The 14,151-nt window shown below is 32.0% G+C and overlaps 2 protein-coding genes across 7 annotated transcripts in view; one reads left to right on the forward strand and one right to left on the reverse strand.

The window, feature by feature from the left end:
* LOC122516527 (nephrin-like) overlaps positions 1-7,680 on the forward strand; it is a 243,052-nt gene extending 235,372 nt beyond the window's left edge. Inside the window, exons 11-16 of one of the 5 annotated variants that reach the window (XM_043634395.1) lie at positions 236-550; positions 2,075-2,419; positions 5,143-5,433; positions 5,517-5,605; positions 6,039-6,329; positions 7,317-7,680. In XM_043634395.1, the coding sequence (XP_043490330.1) occupies positions 236-550; positions 2,075-2,419; positions 5,143-5,433; positions 5,517-5,605; positions 6,039-6,329; positions 7,317-7,394 (1,409 nt within the window). In that variant the 3' untranslated portion in view covers positions 7,395-7,680. The remainder of the gene's footprint in view (positions 1-235; positions 551-2,074; positions 2,420-5,142; positions 5,434-5,516; positions 5,606-6,038; positions 6,330-7,316) is intronic. The other 4 variants (XM_043634397.1, XM_043634396.1, XM_043634398.1 and 1 more) reach the window with 4 other exon arrangements.
* A 3,171-nt stretch (positions 7,681-10,851) lies between these two features.
* Positions 10,852-14,074, reverse strand: LOC122516996 (eEF1A lysine and N-terminal methyltransferase homolog). 2 transcript variants are annotated; one of them, XM_043635266.1, is made up of 10 exons: positions 13,946-14,074; positions 13,796-13,851; positions 13,452-13,681; positions 13,252-13,374; positions 12,963-13,179; positions 12,653-12,871; positions 12,301-12,560; positions 11,838-12,202; positions 11,591-11,772; positions 10,852-11,504 (listed from the first exon to the last, which is right to left on the reverse strand). In XM_043635266.1, the coding sequence occupies exons 3-10, from the start codon at positions 13,541-13,543 to the stop codon at positions 10,956-10,958; spliced, it is 2,007 nt and encodes a 668-aa protein (XP_043491201.1). In that variant the 5' UTR covers positions 13,544-13,681; positions 13,796-13,851; positions 13,946-14,074; the 3' UTR covers positions 10,852-10,955. The 2 variants fall into 2 exon arrangements, with proteins under 2 accessions (XP_043491201.1, XP_043491200.1); XM_043635265.1 differs by lacking the exons at positions 13,796-13,851; positions 13,946-14,074 and having other exon boundaries at positions 13,452-13,724.
* Between the last annotated feature and the right edge of the window lie 77 nt (positions 14,075-14,151).

Consider the following 14,151-nt stretch of genomic DNA (forward strand, 5'->3'; position numbering starts at 1 on the left):
CCACTGTTAGTTGGTTGTATAGGTATGTGTATGAGGAGATATGTACCGATAATTATTGCGAAATGCTAATTTGTACCAAGACGTACGCGAATTCGACTTAATCGATTTTCGTCAGTCCCACTTATCGCGTAACTTCGGGAGATGACTATACCCCAATAAATCTTATCTATTAGGATGAACGTTATTCGATAATTAATTATTGTAAAAATAAGTAAATTCATCGTCATTTTTACAGGACGTCCCGACATGCCACACAATTGTTCGCTTCTGAATCAAACGACAGACTCATTCTACGTCGAATGCATCGACGGTTTCGACGGTGGAATTCCTCAAAAATTTAACATCCAAGTAGATCGAGAGATATCATCGAGCGGTAGCAAATCCATAAATACGATCTACAATCAAACCAGCAAAACTGCCTCCTTCGTTGTAACTAATCTCGATCCTGGCACTACCTACGAAATACAAATTTATGCGAGCAACACGAAGGGTAAAAGTGAGGTCGTACACTTTTCGGCCACCACATTGAACTCGCCAGAGAGAAGAACAGGTGAGTCGAGGAATTTGGAAAATGAGAGTTTCGATTCGCTAAAATAAAAGTGCCTCGTGTATCGATCATCATTCACATAACTTTCCGTTTATTTCGAGTACTCTATAAACTGCTGTATTGCACGGCTTTGCATAATAGTGCTCATAATTATTCACACATTTCTTCCTTCTTATGATTGAATTCTTTTTTTTTTTTGGTTTCTTTCCATCTTCTTCTTCTTCTTCTTTTTATCTTTATCTATCCTATCTATAATCTATGATCCTTTCCCAATCTTCGATGCACACCGAGGCAATCGGGGTAGGGAAAAAGCATAGTCTACCGAAAATCTCTTCTCTAACGTACATAAAAATGAAAAATCTCGAATAACATCGAGATTAGAATAAAAAAAGGTGTTCGAAAATTCGACGGAAAAGTACATGCTTTAAAAAAATTACGACACACTATCGACTGTACTCTCATAACACTTTCACATCGTTATTAAAAATTCAAATACGCTACCACCTCTCAAGGAGAAATTTTACTTTTGAAATAGCAATATTCGCGAGTGTAGATTACTCGTGGATATCGTTTCCGAATAAAGAGACGATATCGACGATAAAGCTTACGGCCGATCGTTTGCATAAACTTTTAAACGTATTACTTGAATAACACGGTCGGTGATCCACGGACAACGATAATTGCGTAACTTTCGGATTCTCTTTCGGGTTAGGATGTGTAAGCTTTAGGCTATGAATGAAATGGAAAAAAAAAATAAAAGAAAAAAAAGAGAGAGAGAGAGAGAATAAAAGATGTGACAATGGTGACAAGAGTGTGAGATTTTGGTGCGAATGTGAAGGAAACGTGACTCGAGGGATGAAAATTCAACGATCTAAGACGATCTAACCAAGGAAAGGTCCCCTTCCCCTTCCCTCCACCCCATCACCCAAGTCCGTTCTCGATGAAGAGCGAGGTAAATTGTAAATATTAGCTCTTCAAGTCTGCATTTAAATCAGTTTACGGACCATTCCAAGCTATGTCCTCTTTGATAATTCTTAGCGAACAACGAACGTCATTAGAAGGAAAGTTTACGCACGGGAAAAGCGCGCGAACCGACTTGAAGAGTTAGTATGACTAATCTTATTTCGGTAATTCGTGGATCTCCATCAAGGAGAGGAGCTCGCGTTAAAGACGAGTAGTAGTAATAGTCAAAGTAGTGTTAGCAGTCTGGAAATGATAGTAGAGACACGGAGAGACGGAGTTTAACGAGGTCGCACTTGGTCAAATTTCATCGAAAAAGTGTAGGACGAGGTGATAATGAAAATGAAAATAAGATAAAAGGGGAAATGGGTAAAAAGATAGGAAGAAAGGGGAATTATTTATTTGTATGTATATGTGTATATGTATGTATGTATGTTGAAAGTTAGTAAGAATGAAAGATGAAGAAAGAGATATATATATATATATATGTATATATACATACATATATATAAAAATAAAAAAGAAAGGAAGGAACCTGAGGTGTGGTTTGTTGTACCGGTGTGGTAGCAGGTGAGAGACTGGCTCGACCGCCATCCCCGGAGAATTGCACAATCAAAGAAGAAAGCAGAACGACGGTGAAGGTGAGCTGTGCGGAGAGCGAGTACTTCGACGAGAACACGGCTACCTATGTCCTTCAAGTCTTCGATGCAGACACGAGACATCTTCTGGGTTCAGCGACCAGCTTGACTCCTAGAATGCTTGAGGTGACGGATCTACCAATGGAGAGGAGCCACGCTGGACTCGTCCTCTCTCTGAGGGTTATGACAGCGCATGCTACCAGCGATGCTACCGTTCTACACAGCCCAAACTTTGTTCAGGAGGGTAAAACACAGGAGCATCAACGTTACCCAGGTAGGGCATCCCAAGTCCTACAATCTACGGTTTCTCATCCATTTCGAGCAACAGGATCGACTTCATCGATTTATTATACATATATTTATATATATATGTATATGTACCACCATTAATTCCGTCACCACCCATCCACCCTTCGATGCCACTTTCTCTTCTTCTCTTTTTTGTTGTTGTTGTTCTTCTTATTATTATTCTTCTTCTTCTACTTATCATTATTATTATTATTATTATTATTATTATTATTATTATTATTATTATTATTATTATTATTCGTCTTCATCTCTTAAGCACGCTCGTGCACGCGTTCAATCTAATCGAAACGTGGATGACTCCGTCGACATATATACGCGTTAATAATCTGACATACATGTATGTATATGTTTTCGGTCAAGGGCGTTTCATTTAGAATCCTCTACGAACGAGTAGACAACAAGAGGGAACTACCCCTTCGAATGCACGTTTGTTCATTACCCTTGTAAATGTCTGATGAGCATGATGTCATGTATGTCCCTTAGAGGATCACGAATTTCATGGTAAAGAGAAAGAACGAAGTGACGGTGAGAGTGAAACAGTGAGAAAGAAAGAGGGGAGAGAGAGGAAGAAAGATTGATATTGGTTTGCACGGGTTTGATCTTACTACGTTCGAGCGAACCCTTCAAAGGTTCCCTTTGTTGGAATAAGTACTTCTTCATTTCGATTTAGTTGAATCATTTACGTTTTTCTTCTTTTTTTTTTCTCCTTTTTTTCCCCTATTTTTAATCAATTTTGTTTTGATCCAATTTATTTTTAACTATCTTTTTTGTTCAACGAACTGCATGTAACGATCGAATCGGAGAGCAGGAAGTGCGAACTAGGAATGAAACGAACCGTTATTTGTCCCTTGTTTCATTCGCTCTCTCATTCTCTCACTCTTTCTCTCTCTCTCTCTCTCTCTCTGTATCTGTTTTTTTTTCTCTTTTTAACGAAATTTCGCATTCCAGCATGTTATGCGGGAAATACGTCCGTCTCTGTGGGCAAGCAAATTCGAACGTTTTAACGCTTGGTGGCAAAATCGTTCGTTTGTGGAATCCTTTTATTTGATTTTTTTTCCTTCTCTTCCTATTTTCATGCGAATTCGATCCAAATGAGTTCGAAAATTTCGCTAGCTCATCTCGCTAACGTTCTAGAATATAATAATTTAAGAACGCGGTGACGTTGGTCGATACCAGAGAGAATAAGAAAAATGCAAGGAAAAAGAATGAAGGAATACTTGAAAATAATGAGAAAAAAAATAAATAAATAAATAAATAATAAAATAAAAAAATAAAAAATAAATAAAAGGAAAAAAGTGAATTGTACAATTGTAGTACTTTGTCGTGCATCGGACAGCCGTTCGCTTCAACGTCGAGCATAATTATGCTCGATCGTAAAAAGTAAAATACGATTTGTCTGTCTCCTCTGTACGTTCATACTAACACAACAGAGAGAGAGAGAGAGAGAGACACACACACACACACATACATTCGCGCGAACATGCACTTGGACGCAGAAAATGCAGGACACGAGAATAGGAAAATGATAGCGATAATTAGCTCGTTAACTTCGCATCTCGAGACGATTTATAAATATGTTACGAAAATGACTATAAGAGAACATAGTAAAGGATACATATATCAGGTAACCAACCATTAAAATGGTAGAACGGTCAAAGAGAGTGATAAAGTGAAAAACTTTTATAGTTAAAGGCTAGGTCACAAATAAATTGACTTTTAATCCTTCCATAATTTAAATATTTTCCGTGAATATAAAAATAATGAATATAACGTGAAATCAATAATCATTACCTTCTAAATATAAATTAATAATAAATGAAGAATTTATAAATATACTAAATATAAATATTTCATGCCAAAAGTTGATAATCGTCATAAAAACATCTTATCGGATTTTAAACAAAAATTATAGAATATCTATTATTATATATATGCCATAATGGTGATAAAAAAGTAAATTAAAATAAAAATTAATTTCTATAATATATTAGTATGTGATTTTAAAGTCATACGGGATTATAAAGGATTAAATAACGAAACAAACAAAACGCTTTGGAAATAAACGAACGAACGTACATAGGAATCTTTCAAGCTGATGCACGAACGCACACCAATGTCTTTTGTTGTCTCCTCGAATGTCAAAGAGAAACAGAATCACGAACGAATGGGCTCATACCTACCTATCTACCTACACGAGAAAACTTAGTTGGTGAATCTCCTGAGAAATTTTCCAACTTTGCAAAACGCTTCGCGTTCGTAGTTGTACGATAGACGATGCTTTCTCACGGCGATTAACAACAACGGCCGAACATTCGTTCTTTAATTTTGCAAACCTTTGTATGTATGTTTGTATGTAGATTTGTATGGATGTATTTCAGTCCAAAGAGAATCCCCGAAAGAAAACTTTCAAATTCGCTCTTTTTTAATCATTCTCTTCCGTTTAGAATTAGTAATCCATTATTATAATCATCATTCACACTCACCACCCTGCATAAATGCATATGATGAATAATCGAAACTTCTTTTTTGCATGAAATATATAAAAAAAATATTCAAATAATATAACACTCTTCTGAATTTGTTCTCAATCGAAGATTCAAAGATAGATCTGTTAAGAGAGAGAAAAGAAACAGTCAAGGAATAGATGAAAAGAAAAAAAAAGAAAAATTAACAAATATTCTGTTTCAGCTTTGACTCCAGTGATGCTGTCGTTATCAGGTCCATTGTTAGGTGCAGTAGTAGGTGCTACAGCCGGTCTTCTCCTAGTGATATTCGTGATTGTTCTCGCTGTGAGACTGCGTTATCGACCTCGTCCACAAGAGGACAAGGATTCCCATGACGATGGTGGTATGGCAAACCTTGCTGCTTCCGGTGGCACAGCAGCCTCATCGCCACGAGACAAATCATCCGTTTTACCTCTCAGTGCTGACAGCATCGAAAGTTTCGAGAAGGATCCTGATATAATCTCCCATACCAATGGTAAATTTTCATTATTCGTATTATTATAAGGAAATGAAGTTGGAACTTGAAAATAAATTTTATCATTTCTTATTCTAATTTAGAAAGTTCTTACGCGGAAATGTGTAAAGGAACTTCGCCGCGTTACGTGATACAACCAAAACGAACGGACGCCTCTACTTTTACAAACAACGTGAGTAAATCTGAATTTTTTTCATAAAAAATTTATACAATATGATTCACTTAAGTTTGCTACCTAAATAAAACTTCTAAATTATTCGTTTGATGAAAAAATATTTCAAACAAAAGTTCTACGATCTATCAAGAGGAGAACAATATATAATTATTAGTTCGTTGTTATTTTGTTTCTTTCTATCGAGCTGACACTTTGAACTGTTGTTTGTTATAATAAATAAAATTTGACATCATTATTGAAAAAAATATTAAAAACGGAATTAAATTCTATTAGAATGTACGAGTTCAAAAAGTACTCATTACTTTTGAGATATTATCCTCTAAACGATTTATATTAAACATCTGTTCATATAAGAAACAGTTTAGAAGTAATTTAGATAACATACTTAAGTGAATAAAAGTATGCATTATCTAACGAATTAATAAGATAGTTTTCTATTCGTCAGGGATCGGAATTGACATACGCTGAGCTATCACTTCGAAACAACAGACGAATACCTCCAAATTGCTATCAGTCGGTACAGATGTCGACCCTTCAGAGACCTCAAATATTACCAATGTCAACTGTGATACGAAGACAAGCGATGCAACAAGAACCAACTATCTACACCCAAGTAGCTGGCCATTCGAAATCCATTTATGTGCCACCACCACATGCCTACATGAATCTAGGTGGCGACGAATCGACGGTAGAAACTCCATTGATCGGACACGACAGTAAGGTAATAAACCTTTTTTCGTTTTCTCATTTCTTCCTATACTATTTCTATTTCTTTTTCTCTCTTTCTTTTTCTCTCTCGTTCTTTTGCTCTCTTTATTCTTTCGTTTCGTTGAACGATAAGATTTACGTCATGGACGGGGGGAACAATCGTTTGCAAATACTCTGTAGATTCCGCAACGAAATGGGAAAGAACACAGGCTTGGTCCATTCGAGAGCACCCATTCCGTTGATTAATTCGACGTTAGTAATGGTTACATTCGTCATAATTCTATTTAAACGTCGTAACTTTCGTCGTAATTCTGTTTTATCTTGAAGCGTCTTTGTAAAGAGAAAGAGAGAGAAAGAAAAAGAAGATAGAGAAAACAGGGAAACAGAATCCTGTTCTGTACATTTATCTTTTCCAACTTTTATCGAACTCCAATGAGGTTCTCGTATATATGTACATGGCGTAAATTGTATTTTTAACCATCGAAAGATCAAGATAAGGTTTCCCGAGCGAGGAAAATTGCATCATTATTTTTGGAATCAGAGAAACACGAGAGAGTAATCGTTTTCGTACTTACATGAATTCTTTTTTCATTGCCTATTCGTCCAATTATTTTACGACATATATATTTATGTACAGATCTATTAATAAATAAATACGCGTAATAAATATTTAAATATATTACATATATTAAATATAATATTATCAATTACAATGGATGAAAAATTTTATTTCTAATTTTGATTTGATATTTTTTCACGTAAAATCATCTCCTTTTGTACTATCTATATTGATACTTTTGTATCATGATATTTTATACGCGAGTGAGTTGAAAAGTTTTCAGCTGAACATAAAAACAATTCTGTTCAATCAAATTCTGTTTTATTTAAAAAAAAATAAAAGCAGGTTTTTTTATTGAGGCTTAAAACTTTTCAACCCACCCTCATATCTCACAATGAACGTTTTATGATTAATTAATTATATATTATTGTTTGTTTTTAGATCACAACAATCAACCAGTCAGGAAGCTCACTATGGCGAAATGATACGCCTCCTCCCATTAACGCACCAACAACATGATTTCGTGCGACCACGCTGAACATGACTTGATATCGAGCTTGGTATCGTTTTCTCAATATACCCGAAAAAAGGACACACATCGAATTACGTACGCGTTGAACGTTCGGCTGCGTTCTAAAAATGATTTTATAAAAGGGTTTTAGACGCGCCTTATTATAGAGACAAAAAGACTCATTCGACGACGACGACAAACGATGAAAGTAATGGAAAAAGCTAGCCGTAGATAACGACACTAATATAATTTCACTTTTTTACTTATTTTATTTTCTATAACTATCGAAATTAAGAAAGAGAGAGAGAGAGAGAAGAAGGTACGCGTTCGTTCGATAAGAAATAGACAATAGTAATCTCAATATGGACATCGGACGCCATCTTTATCTTTAAAATAATAAAGCCAAATGTAATTTAAATGCATTCGATTTTATTTTAAAATCAATCACCGAATATTATGAAAATTCTAATGCCATTTTTACATCATGAAAAGAATTATTTAATATTCGATGTTATCTATTTAATAAATGTATATCTAATTGATTATTAGAAAATGTTGATATTTGTTCGAAAATGTTAAAAATAGAGATTATTTATAGAACCGAATATGACGTAAAAAAAAATATACATATACATATAAATATATACATAAATATGTGCGTATGTATATATGTATTATAGACTTGAAAAGGAAAGCTTCTTTTTCCAGCCGTCCGTGTGTCGATATGTCGTACGAAACGTCGAAAGTCTAAAGAAAATAAACGAGATCGGTTTCATTGAAAATTATGACCGATTTCTAAGATTTCTTATCGATAAGTACTAAGAAGAAAAAGATTATGAATCTTTTGCAATGTTCGGAAATTAAATTTTGCAACGAGTACGATTAAAAATACGGAAAGAGAAGAAAAAAAAAGAAAAAAGAATCAAAGAGGAAGAAAAGAAAGCCAACGTTTCTAGTTCGGAATTAAATCCGAAATATAATCGTTAACGAATAATAACAATAACCATTATAATACATTTTCATTCGGAATCGTTAAGATGAAAAATTAGGAAAGAAAATTGTAATATCGTTGAAAAAATTGTTTACCGTGAAATTTCTGTCTCCTTTTTCTTTTTTAAGAAGATGTGATAAAATAATTTCGTATTTAAAAGACAAATCGAATAATCGATTAATCTTTCTCATTTTTATTATATTATTTATTCCTATAAGAGGGAAAATAAATCATCGAGATAATTTGATTCGGTATCAGATATCGTTTATCCGAGTTTAAACATTCGTGGATTTTTCGAATGTGAAAAAGAATGCAATGTTTTATTCTTCTTCTTCTTTTTTCTTCATTTTTTTTTGTTCATCTCCCTAAGTAATTCGCCATTGTGTGATATAAAGGCTACCCTCGTTAAACGCCATCAAATAACAATTTACGAATATCGAATTATAATCATGAAATGGCACAAAACGACGAATTGTTAAAAAACCATTAAAGTACTCATCAATTTCGTTACAATTCGCACGATTTGTCAAGAAGACTGAAAAAAGGAAAAAAAGAGAGAGAGAGAGAGAGTCACGCAGACAGAAAGGGAGAGAAAAAAAGAAGAACAAGAGAGAGAAAGAAAAGGACAAAAAGAGAAAGAAAAAGAGAAAGAGAGAGATATAGAGAAGTAAATCGATTGTGACTTTGAGGAGTATGAGGATAAATTAATAAATAAATGAATGAATATATAATAAAATAAAATAAAATAAATAAAATGAAATAGACAAAAGAAGAAATGAACGAGCGTAACACGCGGAATGTATATTACTCGTACGTGCCATAAATTTAATTAATACTCAAAATATGGTGTTGCTCGGACGACTTTAGTGTTATAATGTACACCTAAAATTAGTATTAAATTTAGCAGTACGTGTGTTTAAAGCGACAGTTATGGCGTTTTCTCGTTTTTTCAAAGGATATCGATGTAATTACAAACAATACATCGATATCGATCGAAGAATTGATTATTGTCGGTCGGAATAAGGAAAAAAGAAAAAATAAATAAATAAATAAAGGATACAGTTTTATTCGTACTTAAGAAATTCAAATAATTATATTTTTAGGAAGAGTCGTGTCGAACTTTTAACGCCTCTCGTCTCTATTAAACTTTTTAATGTTCTTTCATTATTAAAAAAAAATTAAAAAAGAAAAAAGATAAAAAAAGAGAGAAAGAAGGAAAGAAAATGTAAAAGAAAAATAAACAGCTGCGGATAAAAAATATTAAAAGATTCAAGAAGTTATAACAGTTGTAACAATAATCTCGTTTGTAAGTAAGAAGATAATTGTCTTCGTAATTCATTTATTTTTCTGTTTTTCTTTTATTATAATTATTCTTAATATTCTTAATATTATGATTATTATGATTATCATTATTATTATTATTATTATTATTATTATTATTATTATTATTATTAATATAATTCGTAAAAAAGAAAAGCATATTTTTCATCAATGAGTCTTAAAAAAATATTTAGAAATTGGAAGGATTTATGTTCTTCTCATTTTTAGATTTTGGAACGATAATCAAGTTAATCCAATTCGCATAACCGATCGACCATTCTTGTACAGATTATATTCGCTGTCGTTGAGTCATACTACTCGCGCATCCATTCTTTTCCACGTGCAACTAATACGCAATGGAAAGTTTAGAATGTGTTTGTTACTTGAACTTTATGAATGTTCGAAAATTAATCAGGGTCTTCGGAATATTTATTATATAAATATATATATATAAATATATATGCAATGAAAATTTGCATTATCTAATTTTTCATAGCTACATCAAAACGAATGAATGGTAGAAAACGGCTCCGTAGAGGATGACATTAATAAGTAACGGTTCCTGAATCTAAAACGTTGAGAAGGAATTCACTGAAAATCATTATAATTCTATCGACAACAAAAATTCAAATAATATAAACAAGACTAAATACGAGAAAAATAAAAATTGTTAAAAATGCGTTCGTACGAGATATGAAAGTGATTTATATTCAAATAGAAGCAGAATCGTAGATTTGGAAACCTTACTTCTTGATCGAGGTATTGGTGTAGTTCAACATGAAAATCAGAGAGACCCAGTATTTTATCAAGCATTGGTATTACCAGTGTAATAATACAAAAAAAAGAAAAATTCAAAAAAATAAGACTTTGATATGTTGCTAGTACGCGTTATGGGTATTCCAAATGAATTTCAATATAAATCTACACCACCAATATACAAATGTACGCACATGTATACGCGTATATGTATAAGAACATTAAGATCTTATAATTTTTAATGACTTTTATTATAGGTTTACTTATGTAAATTAAGAAGGAATAATTGTGCTCAATAAATTTCAATAAATAAGGATTTTGCCAATGCTAATATAACAATTATTATTACTACTATTTATATATATAAATATAAATACGTAATATACATAATAGTAATCATTATATAACTTATTTACAACAGTTTTTTACATTTGTAAAATTAATATATCGTTATACAATAAGAGAATTTACTTAAATATTTAATTATGCTTTCAGTTATGTATTAAGAATCTATCGACAAATTTTTAACGAGCGACGATACGTCAAAAGCATCCGACGAGACGAACACTTTCCTTTTAATCGCCTGCTCGTTCAAATCAACAACAGCCTTTTTGATTTTATTTTTCCATTCCTTCGATTCCTTAGTATTTATAGAACACATGATCACGTCATTGACATAATCTTGAAGAGTATAAGATACCACAGATACAAATATCGATTTTAAGTCGTCTTTCGCTTTTTGTTTAAGAGTACTGTCTCTGCTAACTAAATTCAAAATAAACAGACCATTGTCTGTCAAACAGGAAGCTATCGTTTTCAACAAATCTATTTCGAGAAATTGTTTAGGCGGGCAGCTCATTCCAACGGTGGTGTCCTTGCTATCAACATCGAAAAGAATAGCAGAGTACTTCTTACCTTCTGAAGCAGCATTTTTTATAAATTCTATACCATCCGCGATTTGTACTTGCATTCTATTATCCAAAATAAGACCAAAATACTCGACCGCAACTTTAAGAATAGCTTCGTCGATCTCAACAGCTGTGATTTTTAACTACAACACAAAGAAACATTTTTTAAAGATTCTGTCAACGAGATTAAAATATAATTAATATTTGTTTTTTAAATAATATGTCATACATTTGTAAAGCAATGATATAGAAATGTACACAGGCCTCCACCACCAAGACCTATGATCATAATTTCATTGGAATTTGTAGAATCTAATATTGTAGAAACACCTACGCTCATATATATGTGGTGTTTACAAGCTAAAAATCCATTATCGATTACTTTCTTCTTTTTACCTCGTCTGGATTTTACTGAAAACACAATTCTTATTAATACATAGATTGAAACTTATTTATTGGATAACAGAAATCCATACCTTCTTTAAGACGAGCTTCGCTCTGAATCACATATGGGTTATTTAAAAAGATCAGTCTTCGCAGTGTGTGCCCATCTTCTTCTGTTTCTTCAACGACAAAAGAACCACTAATTTTACTTTCACCTTCATAACAAATTGTACGAGCACCTATATTTGTATCTAAAGATAGATAGGGAATATCACTCTTATCGGTTAAGCCTGATGGAGCTAAATTGCGTATACAATCTCCAAGTTCGGTTTTCACTGCATCCCAACTTTCAAATTTATGTTCCCGTCTAAGAGTGACAATAACAAGTCTATCCCGTTGTGTACTCTCCAATACCTGCTGTCTTCCTTCTTTAGTACTAAATAACCAATCTGTTTCCCTATTAAAATAGTAACATTTAACTTTATATAAATTATGAAACTTATTTTTTTGATTACTTCAATTCTTACTTGTACATTAGAAGAACAGAATCCTTACTTTCCTTGTGGTACTATAAACGCAGCATATGATTTTGCTCCTCTGGCACGAGGTTGGTCAAGTACGTAAACTGTATATCGAGGATGCTTGTCACCCACTCTGTGTAAATCTAAGCAAATTTCTCCAACATCAGCTATACTTCTTTTATCAAGACAATTGCATATTAAAGCTGACTGTTGAACTGATAATACTGCAGATATCAAAGCTTCTACGGAGGATACTCTTTCAGGTTTACCATCAGTTAATGAGATTTCAAGTATCTATTAAAATAAAACAATCCATTGGCAATATAAGATTAATTTGATCAATCTAAATTTACATAGTATGCATAATAATCTTTTTTCACACTCACTGATTCTGTTAGCTTCATAAATTTTGTTGCAACAACAACAAACACAGGAATAGAACTGCCTTCTTCCTGTTTAGTCTTCACTTCAGCTTCGTGACATTGTGCCACGCGTATCATAAAATTATTTGCAGTGAAATATGACAACACTTTGTGTAGAATATGTTCTTGAAGTAAACTAATACAAATATATCTTCCACCATTACGTAGGACACGTGTGATTTCCTATGGAAGATAATTTTTCATTTATAATTATCTACATATAAATTAATTTATCTATTATATAGGAAATATCATCTTCTTTTATACAAATTACCTTAAAATATTTATCAATTACAGATATTGTTTCTTGCTTTACATTGGGCATTAAAGCATCTAGAGTACCTTTATCCAATATAACGCTGAATTTTTCATTCGAATAAGTCATTTGCGTAGCATCCATCTGTTCATATATTAAATCTGGTCTGTCGTTCTTATTAATATTTTGCATTTGTTTAATAACAACCTCTGACACATCTATATTAGTAATATTTCTATAAAAAAATGTAGTATGTTTATAAATAATTATAATTACCTATAATACTAAAAAGAATTTTAATACAAACCGATATCCAACATCGTAAAGTGACATACTCAAAGTGGAATTACCACACCCAACAACAAGTATATCATCTTTCATCTTGATATACTTAATTAAAATATCACATAATTCAGAATATTCTCCGTACCTAAGATATAAATAAAATGTATGAAAAAAATGATAGAATACAAAAAAATATTTTACATTTAATTAATATTAATTTACCATTCAAAACTTTTCTTGCCACGTTTTTTGAAAAACGAATTCCAATATTCCGGTTGACTAAATTCCTCGTGAGTTTTAGGCAAAAGATTCATGATTTTTTAAATAATACTTTCACGATTTAACCTACAATTTACCGGCTTCTACCTTCTCGTTATTTCATTACTTTGATATCAAATATCAAAGAACACAAAATGGCGATAAAATATCATATAAATTTTTGTAAATATTTCCTGAAAAATACAAATGTTCTAAATCTCATTACACGGTCTTTTAAAAATTCATAAATAACAATAAAGACTTAGAAAACACGATCATAAAAAATAATTTAAAAAGTAATACTCAACTTGATGTTAAAGCAAAAATCGTCAATAGATGGCATTTAATTTGTCTTCGTGTTAAACTTCGAAAACGATTAAAAAAAAATATATAAATCATATTATATAATTACTAAAATAAATACAAAAAATAACCATTTATTATAATTAAAAAATTACCAATAGAAATTTTAATATTATTTTAGAACAATTCTTATTTCGCTCTCAATGATTTCTCGTAGCAATCGAGGCGTTATTTATAAGCATATTGTAGTATATAATAAATAGATATAAATTATATATTTACAAAAATATATAAAACAATAATTAACGTTTATATTTATTTAGAAAATATTAATGGGAACTTTAAAATTCTTTTAGAACAA

The sequence above is a fragment of the Polistes fuscatus genome, unplaced genomic scaffold, assembly GCF_010416935.1.
Source record: "Polistes fuscatus isolate 324 unplaced genomic scaffold, CU_Pfus_HIC Scaffold2, whole genome shotgun sequence".
Lineage (NCBI taxonomy): Eukaryota > Metazoa > Arthropoda > Insecta > Hymenoptera > Vespidae > Polistes > Polistes fuscatus.

Coding starts and splice junctions, on each gene's coding strand:
- LOC122516996 (XM_043635266.1), bottom strand. CDS start 13,543: ATGAATCTTTTGCCTAAAACTCACGAGGAATTTAGTCAACCGGAATAT. Junction 13,180..13,251: donor CTTTACGATGTTGGATATCG/GTTTGTATTAAA, acceptor ATTTTTTTATAG/AAATATTACTAATATAGATG. Junction 12,872..12,962: donor TAATTGATAAATATTTTAAG/GTAATTTGTATA, acceptor TATCTTCCATAG/GAAATCACACGTGTCCTACG.